Source organism: Ruditapes philippinarum, unplaced genomic scaffold, assembly GCF_026571515.1.
Source record: "Ruditapes philippinarum isolate M1 unplaced genomic scaffold, ASM2657151v2 ctg1215_1_1_1_1, whole genome shotgun sequence".
NCBI classification, from domain to species: Eukaryota; Metazoa; Mollusca; class Bivalvia; order Venerida; family Veneridae; genus Ruditapes; species Ruditapes philippinarum.
This window is the reverse complement of record NW_026863993.1, coordinates 138,761-154,563: the sequence shown is the minus strand read 5'-3', so window position 1 is coordinate 154,563 and position 15,803 is coordinate 138,761. Positions and strand designations below refer to the sequence as shown.

The following is a 15,803-nucleotide window of genomic DNA, read 5'->3' as shown; positions in this document are numbered from 1 at the left end:
ATGGATTCAATCACAGTCGGGAAATCTATCCTTATTTTATTAAATCTATATATATAATATAAACAAGGGATACAAGTCGTGGACTCACATTACCAGCACAGGTTTGTAAAATGCATTCACACGTGTAAACTGTATAAAATATCCTCCATTCAATCAAAGTTATTGTAGAAGTTAATTTATGAACAAGTCATTACACAAGTTGAAGTTCTACAAACTCTTCATTAAAACCTGTAAAATTGCAGGAAATAACTAACATTTCAATATTTACATTGGCTGTAAAACTGCCGTCCATTATGCAGGTTTGTTTATGTTCCGAGCATTTTCATGGGCTGATAAAAAAAAATGCTATCCATATAAGCTGTCATTATCCGGATTATTATTATTCATTAGCCAATGAAATTGACAGTCACAAAGAGAAGTTGGGTCTACGTATGAAACATACTGGCACATTCAAAATGGAAGCAGAGGATAGAAATTATCAAAACAAACAAAAATTGTTACAATAATTTGTACCAGAAGTAAATAAATTTTTTTAAATTATCGTTTCCTGTCCAACAATCAAAAGAAAAAAGCTGTTGTATACTGCGTTCTATTTACTTTTTCATGAATTGAGCAATTTTGGGTTGTATCCCTTGTTATATTAAATATATAGTGGAAAAAGAAAAAAAATGACAAGCCCCCTTTGGATTTAGATATCATAATTATAATACATGAAACATTGTTAAATGGCCGTATTTCGAAAACAAAAAATATTGTGTGGTAGAGGTATTTATAATTGTTATTTAAATCTGAATGTTAAAATCTGATTACTACCAAGCTTAAATCTTGAAAAACACATGTCTGTGAGATGGGATCATTGGGTCGAAACGTTATCGGGCCGAAATGGCTTTAAATCGATTAAAACTTATGAACATATCTTTATTCCAGTCGGCTAATTAAAGTTGTATAGAATACAGAGACAACTTAGTAAATTACCTAGGCATTACTCTTCCAAATAAATCTTTTTCCTTGTTAAATGTATTGACAACTTTAAAACGTTTTCCTTTTTTCTCGCTACGAATAAACTCAAAGAAAGCAAAAGAGCGAAAAGTAAATATAAAAACCGAACGCAAACAAAGACTCAAAAACGTTATATCGTTGGCACTTTCACCATTTCTAGTTATGTTTAATATCCGTGGAGAAAGAAATTATTGGATATTTAAAATTCATCAATGTAATTTTTCAAAGTTGGATACTTTTTACATTGATTAATTACTGTAATTTCAGTCGTGTAGATCTAATAAGAAAAGATTTTTTTTCTGACCGGCTTTACTGGAAGTCGCACCAGGAGATGGAAATCGCCAATGAAGAGGACTGCCACATTTTACAGGATGACCTGAAGAAGCTGACATTGTGGGAGAAACGCTGGGGCATGAGTTTCCATAATCAGGGTCCACAGGAAGAGGAACCCCATCATATACCCGTACTCCTTGAAGGGCCACACTCGAGATAGACTCGACAACCAAGTACCTCGGAGTCCATATGTCTGGAAACCTCTCCTGGAACCAACACGTTGACAAGATTGTGAAGAAGGACAACAGCACACTCGGCTTCCTTCGACGCAACCTGCGCATCAGCAACGAACAGGTCAAGAGCACAGCCTTCATATCACTCGTGCGACCAGGCCTTGAATATTGCTCCACCGTCTGGAACCCTTAAACCAAGGACCTTACACGCAAGCTCGAGATGGTCCAGAGGAGAGCTGCAAGATATGTGACGAACCGTTACCACAACACCAGCAGCGTATCCTCCATGATCCAACACTTGGGGTGGGAGACATTAGAGTCACGATCGACGGACCAAAGCCCAGCTGACCATGATATTCAAGATCACCAATGACCTTGTGGACATACCAGTCAGCGATTACCTCACCCCTGCCCCGAGCCGCACTAGAAGTGACCACTCCAAGAAGTTCCATCTACCATCCACATCTACATCGTACTACAAGAACTCCTTCTTCCCTCGTACAGCTACAACCTGGAACAGCCTTCCTGCCCCCGTTGCAGAGGCCCCTGACTTGGTATCCTTCAAGCAGGGGTTATCACCCCTCACATTCTAATCCGCCATTAGGGGCCCAGCTACCAGTACCCACTAGTGATATCCAAAGGCTGTGCCGGCCGCGGCCACTGTAATCGGAGAGGTTTGGGTTGAAATTAAGAGGCGAAATATAGCTGGCCAGACTTTTTGTCTATATCTCTTTCTTTTGACCTATCCAATCTCTTCTAACTTTCTATCATTTCTTGTATATTTCTTTTTCTTGACCTAGCACCACCCGTCGCGTTATAATCAAGTGTGATTGCGCCGACGTACGATGTAGATGTAGATGAGTATGAATAGAGGATAAAGAAACTAACCTCGTCTGAGCAATAACCAACGACTCTGGACTTGGAACTTTCGTGCTTTAACTTACACCACTCTTCCACCACAAGCATCAAACTACTTCAGAAATATGAGTTTTTTTTACTGAGGTTATGCATAATTATGACACTATGACTTGAATATTTTTTAAGTAGTTTAATCGATATTTGTAATCTAAATTTACAAACCTTTTATCTAGAAAACTGTCAGTCAGACGTGATAATAGCTACAATTCCACCTCATTGAAATAAACATTTTTGCAAGTAATTAATTACCCAAGATATGCAAAAGAAAATCCATGTTTCAAAGATGACTATGTGAACGACTGATATTTTTGTGCATTTTAAAAGCTCCAGACAAACAAAATTATATAATTATGCGTTAAAAATTAAATCTACGTGTTGTAAGGCATTGTTCATATTTTTCACAACTTATTCATATATCTTTAATTTTAATTTAAAGTTTTTTTTAGATGCTCCACACATGAGCACTGCGCATGGCTTTATTTGTTGGAAAGGTTCTGTCAAAAGTGGATATGCGTTTATAATAAACAATTTCTAGAAAGGAATAATTCTGACGAAAAGCTGATGGCTATCGATTCCAATAAGGGTCTAATTAAAAAATTTCAGCAGAAAACCTTTTTTTACTTTTTTATTTTACATTATTTGCCAAAACCAAACTGAATCTTATCTTATGGTTAGCAAAGAGGAATGCGAATAAGAAAAAGAATGACAAGAGAAGATAAGATAAGAGAAGAGAAGAACTTTTATTTCCAATCAAGGGTCAAAAATAAAAAAAAAATATAATGATATCAGCAATAAAATAAGGATGTAAAGAAAATAAAGCTTGATTCATATTAGTAATAATGTTCAATGAATAACCTGTATATTGCTATCTTAACTATGAAACATCATTAAAACTGATATATGCAATAACTTTATTATTGTATCTTATAATACATTTTCTTTTAAATTCCACCCTTTAAAGGTCTTTTCAAAAAGTTAAGATTATATCTCTACACAGTGTGGTTCTACAGTAGAAAAAAAGCATTCTCAAAATATATAGGCCTAGAAAAGGTGGTCAATATTTAAATTCAAGGAAAACTAAACTGCAAAAAAAACAAACAAACAAAAAACGTCTCTTAAAAACATTTGGAAAATATGAAGAATGCTAGCTGAGTTACATCAATTTAAATTTTCTCAGTATTATTTCTGAGTTTATAACTATTAAAAATAAAATATTTTTAATATTTTTTTAATAATTATTTCATCCTCATTGCCCATTAACCAAATAAACTTGTTATCTCAGACATTTTAAGTTCTAATTTTTATCTTTTATCTCTTAATGGAGCCTTAATTTACTGAATTGGATCTCTGATTTCATTATAAATAAAATACTGCATTGAATAGTAAAAGTAATATGTACACATAGTTACAAAGTGAAGCTGGTCTTCATTATTATTTGAGTTGCACACTTGACAAAATCTTGATTTGATTTGTCCAGACTATATTTTTTATAATATTTTCCAATTTTAACTGCAATTTGTGAGAACTTATCCTTATCTTTGTAAATAGGGCCTACTTTTATCACAGAATCATTGGTTCAGCCGAAATTTGGTACGGATTTTACAGACTTTAATAAAGTGCTTTCTACTGTATGGTATAGACAAATCAACGAAATTATTCAAGCGTCTACTTTGTTGACGGCAGACGAACGAAAATGGAAATGTCAATATGTTTTCAAATTTGAGTTATCTTTTTCAGCAGTTTCTGCCGCAAACATAACTGGAAAGTTTAGGTGAATTCACTTTAATTGGTTGTAAGCTTATTGCAGATCAGCTCAAGTTATCGTTTGTTTTTCAACATTTTTGTGACCTTGTTATCAGCAGTTTTCAGAATCAACACATCAATTATCAATAACAAAATAGTAAATATATCAGATAATATCAATTGCTCCCCCTTTTTCTGTCAAAACAATAGCGAGGACATAGTCAGTACTCTTTCTCAAGGTTACGGCGCCAAGGTTACTATGTTTTCTTGTTGTTTTTTTCAATGAATTGTGGACAAACCAGTTCTCAAACCTGAGATCGAAGCATGCAACGCATGCAAGAGGTCTTTTAATTTAGTACACATAAGAATATATCTTTATGACAATTCTTTACTTATGTACAATTTAATCTTTATGTAACATTTCGGTAAAATTTGACTGAAATTCAACAATTCAAAAAGCTCTATTTCAATCTTGGAAAAGCACAACCCTCTTTTGTAAAACTGACATTCACGCCTCTTAAAAGAAAGAACCTTAAATCTCAAACCCCTTCAAGTATCTCTGAAATTCTACTGTTTAGTTTAGCCAATGAAGTGATTGTCATATGAATATCACATGACAACGAAGTACCGTTCAGGATGCACGTACCTGCTTTAAGATATTTTTGTCTCTAATATTCATTTTTACAAATAGATAATTGGTGTATTTACTGGACTTACAAAGGTATACTGTGCTCCTCTTAGTTCACGGTACTTAACACTTTAAAACAGTAAAGAACACAAACAATAAACTTACACTACAAAAACTGTCATAAACTGTATCATTTAGTCATTTTTCTGCTATATGACACAAGGAAACAACAATATATTCAATCAAAATTAGTTTTAATTTGTCAGATGTAAACCGTGTGTCGGCCATTTTGAAAACAGTATGTCATCATTTACCTCGCGGTAATGGTGTTTTATTTCAGATTTTTCATGTTTCAGTTAAAATTTCTTTAAGTTATTTTGCATAATTTTAAATATTAAAAGTATTTTTACATTGTAACTCACAATTTATTTTTCCAACAAACAAGAACATTTAGAAATGATGATTGTTTCAGACGTATGCACAAATTTAATGGACTATTGTTGTTTTTTGCAGAATTTTGTAAAACGTTGTTCAGTTTTACGTACAAATCTATAGATTTAAATTATTTTGCACAAAAAATTTGTTGTTAAGGTGTTTGAATAAAATATGTCAATTCTGACCAATTATAACAATGGTCACATGAAAATATGCCATTACCGTGAGATAAATGATGACGCGGAATTAGTGATGTTGAGTATAATAGCAATTTGTATGAAATAATGCTAGGTTATAAGATATTTCATGTAAATATTCCTTGCTATGCACTGTTTTAATTTAACAGCAGCAGACATGTCTGTCAGAATCGAAGCTTTAATGCACAAGTTCAGGACATCATAGTCACTTCTATTAAATAAATAACAGCTCATGTAAAAGTATAGATTGGAAAAGATAATTCGGCTACTGTATAGGTATACAGGAAAGGTTTATAGGACTGTTTTGACAATAGTAATAATAAGGGGAATAAAAAATAAAAACAACACGCATGATTTATTCAATTATTTATCTATTTAATTTATTTATAAACTCAAACACATAACTCTTTTATTTTACAATTCGCCCTACGACAAATGAAAGGTTTGAGAATAGGTTGGGTGTGAGGTTAGGTACTTATACAGTCTCAGAGATCTGCCGAGGACGCGATTTTGCGCCATTGGCGCTAAAAAAATGAGAATGGCGCAGGAAAATCGGCAGCAAAGGGCCATGGGGGCATCTAAAATCTGTGCCAGACTTATAAGAAAACAAAACTGTCTGCTGGGTTATTTAGTCATCCAGTCAAAACTGGTACCAACAGCAACATGTTACCCATGCTCCTGTAATTACGCATATTCTTGAGTTTATCCATTCCCCTATAGCTTTTATCCATGTTATCTACTTACCGCATTTCTTCTCATAATCCCTTTCCCACACAGATACTCATTTCTACTACCATAAATTTAATCCAATAAAACAAACAAACAAAGTATACAACTACTTATATTTAAAATGATTATCGGTAACTGAAAAAAAGTGTTGCTATTTCTAAGAAATGCTGTAAGTCACAGTATAATCTGACAGGTGTTCAACTTGATCAACCCTAAGGTCACTGGCTGATGAAGTGTAAAAAAGATGTATATTTCGTCATCAGAATGTTTGACAGGGTGATTAACCAATCAGAGAAACATTGTGCATGACTTTTTTCATGATCAAAAGGTCTGTCGGCAAATGTCTTTGATGTATGCTGTCTACACAGAGGCATACAAGGGGCAATAAAATTCGTCAATATACAGTGGTAAGGGACATTTGGTGCAAAGTAGGAACAATTAAATGGATAATGCACAATATAAGACATTACAAGTGAGAACCAGCAATTATGTGAATAAATTTGCATATCAAATTTTTGAGCAGCCATTTAAAAAATATTTTCATTTTTGCCTGCAATTAATATTAGTACTGTTAGAAAGTTACCATGTAGGCATAATTTTTAATTATTGGTAAAGTACTGAATTATAAGTGAACCACTTGTCATAAAATATGATTTAAGTTTAATTACCGGGGCAATTCAATTATCTACAAACTTTTTAACAGTTATTTTGGTCAATGTTTACTTATTTTCCCAAGGCCCATACTTTGGTAAAAATGGCCCATCATTTTCAGACCAAGTGGGCCCAGGGCCCAGTACTTTCAAATTCTTGGCAGATCTTTGCAGTCTTCACGAAAAAATTTAAAAAGCACAGGACATTCGGGCCAGTAAAATATGAAATCTTACTGGACCTGGTGATTTTTAGCCGGACCAAATACATAGATAGGTAATAAATTGATGGGAACAGGAAAACACTTTATCATGCTTCCCTTGGTAATTTTGAAAGAAGCATAATACGTCTTGTATTCTGGGCCATATGTTGACAGCTTTGAAAAATCTTTAAGGACTAAATGTTTAGGCAAAATTGACTGAATTGAACATGAACAACGCAATTTGCTTCAAACAAATCACTTTCACACAAAATATTTACTTAACTCAATAATCACAAAATCATAGCTAAATATTAAATGACCATAATAAACAATGGTTTAATTTCCGTAACTGTACGGTGCGGTACGGAAAATATCCAAGAAAAAAAATGGCGACCTCCATTACTGGATACAATTTAGACATCTCTCGCTGTGTTTTGAACATTTAGGACAGAATTGATGGGTTTCATTTGCAAAAAAAGGCAAAAAGATCAATCTTTTAGAGAACCCTGCTTCATTATTTTGATGAATTTTACTTACAATATGTTTTCATGACAAAAAATCTACTGGTCCGTCGGACCACCGACCTTGCAATAATCACTGGACCGATGTTAAATTTAGTGGCCTCGGTCCTCGGACTGGCGTTAATTTCGAAGACTGCTTATACGAAACATCTTAACCCCTTCCAATGTGACCACAGAGAACTATGAGTCTGATAGGAGATTTTGGTAAAGAGTCAACTCGGCCCTATACCAACTCGGCACGGGTCAACTCGGCCCTCTTTAAAAAAACAACATTAAACGTATTAACTTTTTTTCGATTACTTGCATGTTGTCAAGGCCAAAAAATGTTATCAATGACAAGATAAGAGATTGGTTTATTATTATATAATTGTACATTGTACTTCTGCAGAATTAAAGTATATTTTGAAGAAATTCATTATGTTTTTCTTGCAGATTCGTTAAAAATTGATATAATACAAATGTGTTTCCTTTGATGCTTTTTGTTTGTTAAGTAATCTTCAATAAAATATGAAATAAAAAATGTGTTTATTTATTATCATAAGCTTCTAATTAGTTGCAGGTGGTTATTTATCAAATTTGAATGACTGCGTCAAACATAATTATCACCTGATTAATCGGTACCCTTCCCTGAACATAAGCGTGGTTGATTGGTAATAATAGCGTATGTTAATAACTTAAGAAAACATCTTTTCACGTTTGTGAATAAGTCCATATATTAATTATTCGACAATATTGAGTGATTAAAGAAACCAATATATTAATATATACAATTGAAAAATTGGCAGAATTGACCCGTGCCAAGTTGGAAAATGGCCAAGCTGATTCGGGGGCAGAGTACGTTTTAGGGCCGAGCTGACCCCGATTCGGAGATTTTTATACGCTTTATAATTATTCTAATGGATTTGTGACTTCCAATCAATTTTGAGTTTGCCAAGGCAGGAAACAAATGGAAAGAATCTTAGGAAAGACATCTTTTCTATGGCAAAATGTCATGTGCATTGAAAACAGCAATTTGTAGCAAATAAAGCCATTCAGGCTTTTTCCATCAAAAAATAGCCTAGAGCAATTCCAGCCATTCCCATCATTATTGCTTTGGAAACCTGGTTGTCCGAAGTAAAAACTGGTTGTCCAAATATTTTCATCAGAACATCTCCAAGCAATTATTGATCAAATCTGCAAACTTATCTTCAGTAAGAAACAGTCATAAATGTATTCGAACAAAATGTATTTGATATCTTGCATTTTATCACTATTCGTTGACATTTTGATAAATACTTTCTGCAAATTTTTACTTGTCCATCGGGCAAGTAAACTTTTAAAAATTAGTTGTCTGGGCCAAAAAATGGTTGTCTGGGGCAATAGGACAACTGCTTATTTCGCAGACTGGAGGGGCAAGAATTGACAGCTTTAGTTTGCATCACAAGAATATAAGGAATTATAAGTGTCATTAGCATGCAAATTAGTCCTTGAACATATATAATGAAAAAAATATAAAATGGTTTTAGTTTTCAAAATGGTTTAATTTGATGTAAACCAGCAGTTCAGTAATGCCATTTCGATGAAAATAAACAAATAGGTTGCTGTATTTTACTACCTTGATATTTTCAGCATCTAAGAAAAATGGATGCAGGGTATGGATCAGTGAAACCTGATGGATTTAACCATTTACGTAAGTTAAAACTTGCTTGATTATTTAAGTGTTTGAAGTAGACTATGGATTTGAAATATAATTCAATGTTAAATTATAACATTATAAGAATGATATAATATATGTATGTTAATCTTGTCATGGTCATTGTTGTCATCATGCAAATAACTTTAATGTAGCCCATTATTCAAATATTTAAAAAATTATCAACATGAAACTGGGAATCCTTGCTTATAATGAAAAGGTGCAGTTTTTAGACAAGAGGCATAATTCTTCTGAAAGCAATACTTTTGGAGTTATGCCCCTTTTTTACTTATTGATAATTTTTGACCTCTTGCATGGTGCTCTTGCATGTGAATTACGCTGAATTTTAAGGCCTCTTTCCAATACACAAAACTGTTAAAAATTCCCAATTTTGTAAGGAATAAAAATCACCAAAAATTGAGAGGATTTTCCCCAATCAGTAGGGTTGCAATAATTCACCAAATGTTAGATTAAAAAAACTAAATTGTTGAACTTCTACCATTCCACAGTCATTGAATTTAAGATTTTGAATTTACTGGCTTGAATTCCAATTTAGAATTTATTCTACTATATATTTAACTTAATTTTCTTAAAATTTACACTGGCCCTAAACTAATTTTCACTGACCCAAACTAATTTTCACTGGCCATGGGCCACCGGGCCAGTGCTAAATTCGATGACTGTACCAATCAGGTCTATTATTTTGGGCACATTTGAATTTTTATGAAAGCAAAATGAACATTTTAATTATCACCTTGATTAAAAGTAAATGTTCTAAAAAATTATTTATTCCCAAAGAGAACAGGAGTATTTTACAGAAATTGAAAAAGTCTTTGCTGTCAAAAATTTGCATTTTTAAAATTTGTTACTAAATGGACATAAGACATTATACTCTTATAAAATTATGATTTTAAGCTTTTATATTTAACAGAGGCAGATTCAGAAACAGATCTGATAGCTGACCAGAAAACCAAGGTTAGAGCAAAGGTATGCTTGATAATTTAAAGTTCTTTGATATGTTTGGTGATTAAAGAGTATAAAGCTATATCTGATAAAGAAAAAAATAAATATTTTAAATCAATTGGGGGCCTCAATCAAATGGGGAGGTGGGTTGCTACCCACAGCAGAGGGAATTTCAGTGTATGGGGGATTTTCTTTCCCATTTCCTTTTTGGTCAAATATCAATAAACAACCACTTGTATATCAGTGATTCTTTTTTTCGATACAACTTGCTATTGTTGAAACATTTTGAGGACAAAAGTCTTCCCAGTGCAGGGACTACCTTGGACTGAAAATTTAGTGACAAGTTACTAATCTCCCTTCAGGAAAAATAGGGAGAAGTTTTGAAATGTAGGGAGAAGTGATCATCAAATCGAGTTATATCATTGGATTTTTTTCTAATTTTATTTCACAAAATATACATGTACACCTTTATATGTACATTCATATAAAATATACATGTATATGGCACGGAAAATAAATAAATGTGTATTTGAAAATCGCTATGATGATATTTAATGAAGTACTAGTTGCTTAATAAAGTTTATTTAAGCATTTGATTTATATCAACACAACATTACATCAACACAATATTTTTAATTTTTAGCTCACCTGTCACAAAGTGACAGGGTGAGCTTTTGTGATCGCTTTTCGTCCGGCGTCCGTCCGTCCGTAAACTTTTACTTTAAATGACATCTCCTCATAAACCACTAAGCCAATTTCATCCAAACTTCACAGGAATGTTCCTTTGATGGTCACCTTTAAAAATTGTTCAAAGAATTTAATTCCATGCAGAACTCTGGTTGCCATGGCAACGGAAAGAAAAAACTTTAAATATCTTCTTTTAAAAAACCCTAAGAGCTAGAGCTTAGATATTTGGCATGAAACATCTTCTAATAAGTGTCTACCAAGTTTGTTCAAATAAAAGCCCAGGGGTCAAAATTGGCCCGCCCCAGGGGTTCTTTGATTTTCCCTATATGCATATAGTAAAAACTTAAAAATCTTCTTTTAAAGAACCCAAAGAGCTAGAGCTAAGATATTTAGCATGAAACATGTTCTAATGAGTGTCTACGAAGTTTGTTCAAATAAAAGCCCTAGGGTCAAAATTGGCCCCGCCCCAGGGGGTCATTGATTTTCCCTATATGCATATAGTAAAATCTTAAAAAATCTTCTTTTAAAGAACTCAAAGAGCTAAAGCTAAGACCTTTAGCATGAAACATGTTCTAATGGGTGTCTACCAAGTTTGTTCAAATAAAAGCCCCGGGGTCAAAATTGGCATCGCCCCGGGGGTCATTGATTTTCCTAATATGTGTATAGCAAAAACTTTAAAAATCTTCTTAGAAAAAACCCAAATAGCTGGAGTTTAGATATTAAGCATGAAACATCTTCTAGTGAGTGTCTACAAAGTTTGTTCAAATAAAAGCCCTGGGGTCAAAATTGGCCCCGCCCCGGGTGTCATTTATTTTCCTTATATGTGTATAGCAAAAACTTAAAAATCTTCTTTGATTAAAAACCCAAATAGCTAGGGTTTAGATATTAAGCATGAAACATCTTCTAGTAAGTGTCTACAAAGTTTGTTCAAATAAAAGCCCTTGGATTAAATTGGGGGGGGGGGGGGGGGTAGATCGTTGTTTTTCATTATATGTGTGTAGTAAAAACTTAACATCGTGAAACATCTTCTAATGGGTGTCTTTCAAGTTTGTTCAAATAAAAGCCCTGGGGTTTAAACAGCCCAGCTCTGGGTGCCTTTATACAGGTGAGCGACCTCAGGGCAATCATGGCCCTCTTGTTTTTTTTAGGTTCAACAGTTTCTGACTCTAACTTTTAAATGCAATTAATTAAGAAGAAAAGTTCTTTAATTCATAATAATTATCCAAATAATGAAATTCTATCAATTTACATCAGTTTTAATGATGAATATTACTATCATAAATCAGGTATATATATTAACATATACGTTAACCTGCATAAATGTAATGGTGATAACAAGAATGGACCGGAAACGTATATGGGATATTGTAAATCAAACAAAACATATAGGAGTAATTGTAAATCAAACAAAACGTATAGGGGATATTGTAAATCAAACAAGACATATACATGATATAGGGGAAATTGTAAATCAAACAAAACGTTAAGGGAATATTGTAAATCAAACAAAACGTACAGGGGATATTGTAAATAAGACACAAATATACGTTTTAGGTAACTTAATTTAAATTATCAATTAGCTAGCTTTTTATCATCTGCTGCATTCATATCAGGGTCTTTCACAGCTTTTATTTACCTGAAAATTTAATGTATAATCAATGCGCTATATTTAGCGATGTAGATTTCCAAGTGTGAATTCCAAATGTCGCTATGGCCACGCTTCAGCGCGTGTGCTAATTACGTCAGATTACACAATTAAATCTGCCTCCAGGCAGTATTACCGAGTGGAGTAATATACATGTAAGACATTTCATAGAGATTTTAGGGGGACTAGAATTTTGCTTTTCCGATCATATAGGGCGAAGTGAAAATATTTACGACTTTGCCCTGAATGCAGTCCCTGCCAGTGCATCTATACAAATATCAAATCAACAAACAGCAAATATATAGCTTTATACACTTTAATATGTGTCCTTTTATGAGGAGTGGTTCTTACTATAAATTGTCATATCAATAATCATATGTTAGCATGGTAGCAGTTTTGAACGAAAATGTTTTTTTCCCTATTATTTCAGAAAGACTTTTTTTATTATTTCAGCAAGACTACCCATATTCTGTATTTTTCATCCTGTCAAATGAGTTCTGCGAACGTTTCTCCTACTATGGCATGCGAGGTATGATCCATTGTTCCCTTTATTGTTTTATAGGGATAGTTGTATAGTAATTGTCATTTTGTTCATAAATATCTTGTGTAAATTGCCTTGGTACCAATTTAGAGCTTTTTGCTTGTTTAAATAAAGAAATGAAGAGAAAGGGTTTACAAATACCTAGTACCAGTGAACAAGGTTGTATTTTAAAATCTGAAGGGAGTTTTTAAAGATTTCACTGATGATATTGATGAATATTATTCAAGTTATTCATTTTTGAAATTTTTCGTATACTGTGACAATTTATGTAATTATGTTTAAGAAATAACATCGGCCTGAGAGGTGTATATCGGCTATTTAACACCGGTTTGGAGTTTTGATGCGTAGGAATTGACCACGAAGGCCGTAGGCCTGAGTGGTTAATTTTGTCGCATCAAAACGACAAAACCGGTGTTAAATAGCCGATATACACCTCTCAGGCCGATGTTATTTCGATTCTAACACGATAAAATAAGGAAAATCACTAATGTTATTTTTCAAGCGGAAATAACTTCCGGTGCCGATTTTCGTATAACGCTGTTCGATTTTCGCACCCTACTGTTGCGAAGATATAGAAATTATCAAACAAAAGAAATAATAAGAAAAAAACGTTATTTTATCAAGTTTTCAACAATAAAAACTTACGTCGTATTGTGTTTACATCAGTGCCCCATTTATCATTCTTGTATGTATGAAATAACGTCAGCTTGTTTATGAATGAGTTGTTTACTTAGGATGACGTCATTACGCTGCTTACGGATTGGCGCCGTTTTGTCAAAATATTTATTAACTGATATGGATTTAATATGTGGCGTTAGTGTATGTGAGATATTATTTCGGTTTTGTATGAAAAGAAAACATTATATGAACTGAAAATATAAATAAAAATGCTTTTTATTGTTGCTTTAAAATGCTTTCTAAACTATACAATCGAGGGTGAAAACATAACAGCGCATATACAAGTAGTCCTCAACCGGTGTTTATTGGCAGTTTAACACCAGTTTTTTTCCTTCTTTGTCTATAGTGACAAAATCACTTGAGTGTTAGAATATAACATAGAACTTGAATCAGAGTTTGAATTTAACTTTGCAAAGGTATGCAAACACAAAAATTTTAAGAAGCAAAATACTAATCGTAGCTTGCAATTGTATGTTGAAAGCAATTATCTACACATGTAAAAAGCCTTTATTGATGTTAATATTCTTTATAATGGAAAAAAATAATGGTAATTTGATGTGAAATTACAAGAAAATGCTGAATTACCCCTCAAGATAGTAATAACACAGAATGTCTTCAGAAGAAAATCACACTTATTTCACTACAATATAGCACTTTGCTACTTAACAAAAAAAACAACAAAAACAAAAAACAACAAAAAACTACTGGACATTTTCAGTTTCACTGGCTTTTTGTAAGTTTTAGTGTAGTATATTCAAGCAGTGAATAAAGTACTATAAATTCTTATTTCATTCCACAGCTGTTCTTGTTCTGTACCTGACCAGATGGTTATCATTTGAGGAGAATCAAGCTACTTCCATCTTCCATGCTTTCTCAATGATGTGCTATGCCATGCCATTGCTTGGTGCTGTTATAGCTGATGGTTACCTTGGCAGATACAGGTTTGCATAAAAAAAATTCTTAAAAATTGAAAGAGATATTTTGTTTAATTAGCTTTTGTTTTTTAAAAAAAATGTTCCATGTTATCACAATGTAAAGATGTTTCATTCACAGTGAATTAAGTCATTTTGTTGTTGATCAGGAATTAATTAATAATTATCTTACTTTACGTTTAACGTCTTTGCATGTAGTGAATGAGATAATACAAGTATGGTCTTGATCTATAAATAATTGCAACTGTCAAGTTCAAATTTGAAAATTTTAATTCAATTCTATAAAATGTTAAATGTTTCTTTCAGATAATTTTCACTTTAATGCTGTTTGCCTATGAAAATAAGTGAAGTCAAGCATCATGGCATCCTGCTCTTGTACAGAACTAAATTTATTGTTCTAGAAACACTGATTGAGTGAATGATCTGAAATTTTGCATACAAGTTACTGGTCCAGATCTACATTAAATGGAACTTAAATCTTGAAAAAAATGATTCCAGACCTCTCATGTCAAAAATCTCAGTGGTCCTGGAGTCCCATTCAATTTATGCTGTCATGTCATATTTCTTGTACTTCTTTTTTCTAGGACTATCTTATACCTGTCATGTGTGTACCTGGTGGGAAACCTTGTTTTGTCACTTACAGCTCTTCCACCTGCTGAATGGTTAGATTTTATATTTGTCTTTAGATTTTGAAAGCTCTGAATGGGTGTAAAGCTATATACCTAATGAAGTACTTTTATGAAAAATATAAACAGTAAAATAATGTTGTTTCTCTCATATTTCGTTCAATTCTTGATTTTCATTTAACAGTAACTGTTGTAAAAAAAGATACTTTTTGTCCTAACAAATGGTCCGTATTTTGTCCCTACAGCTGTAAAAACAATGTGGAGGTTGGAACTTCTTAAATGTTTTGTTTTCTGTCTTCATAGGTATGGTCCAGCAGTTGGTTTGTTTCTTATTGCCATAGGTACAGGAGGAATCAAGGCCTCTGTTGCTCCATTTGGTGCTGATCAGTTTTTACCTGGACAAGTAAGTTAATACTTAAAAGCTGCATGCTTCCAGATGAGCTTAAATATTTCAATAAAATCAAACTTGAGAAAAATTTACTACAACTTTAAGAAAAGTAAAAAGATTCATGAATAAGCGATTAATTGCTGAT

At 32.9% G+C, this 15,803-nt stretch overlaps 2 protein-coding genes across 3 annotated transcripts in view; one reads left to right on the top strand and one right to left on the bottom strand.

The window, feature by feature from the left end:
* Nucleotides 1-1,063, bottom strand: part of LOC132724035 (pre-mRNA-splicing factor CWC22 homolog) — a 33,562-nt gene extending 32,499 nt beyond the window's left edge. For both annotated transcript variants that reach the window (XR_009624838.1, XM_060708845.1), the window contains exon 1: nt 976-1,063. Coding sequence is in view for 1 of the 2 variants with exons in the window: in XM_060708845.1 (XP_060564828.1) it covers nt 976-983 (8 nt within the window). In the remaining variant the exon portion in view is untranslated. The remainder of the gene's footprint in view (nt 1-975) is intronic.
* A 2,979-nt stretch (nt 1,064-4,042) lies between these two features.
* The window catches only part of LOC132724041 (peptide transporter family 1-like), a 34,089-nt gene continuing 22,328 nt past the window's right edge, over nt 4,043-15,803 (top strand). Inside the window, exons 1-7 of the mRNA XM_060708852.1 lie at nt 4,043-4,194; nt 9,135-9,195; nt 10,130-10,185; nt 12,947-13,022; nt 14,512-14,653; nt 15,229-15,306; nt 15,574-15,673. Coding sequence (XP_060564835.1) covers nt 9,147-9,195; nt 10,130-10,185; nt 12,947-13,022; nt 14,512-14,653; nt 15,229-15,306; nt 15,574-15,673 — 501 coding nt within the window. The 5' untranslated portion in view covers nt 4,043-4,194; nt 9,135-9,146. The remainder of the gene's footprint in view (nt 4,195-9,134; nt 9,196-10,129; nt 10,186-12,946; nt 13,023-14,511; nt 14,654-15,228; nt 15,307-15,573; nt 15,674-15,803) is intronic.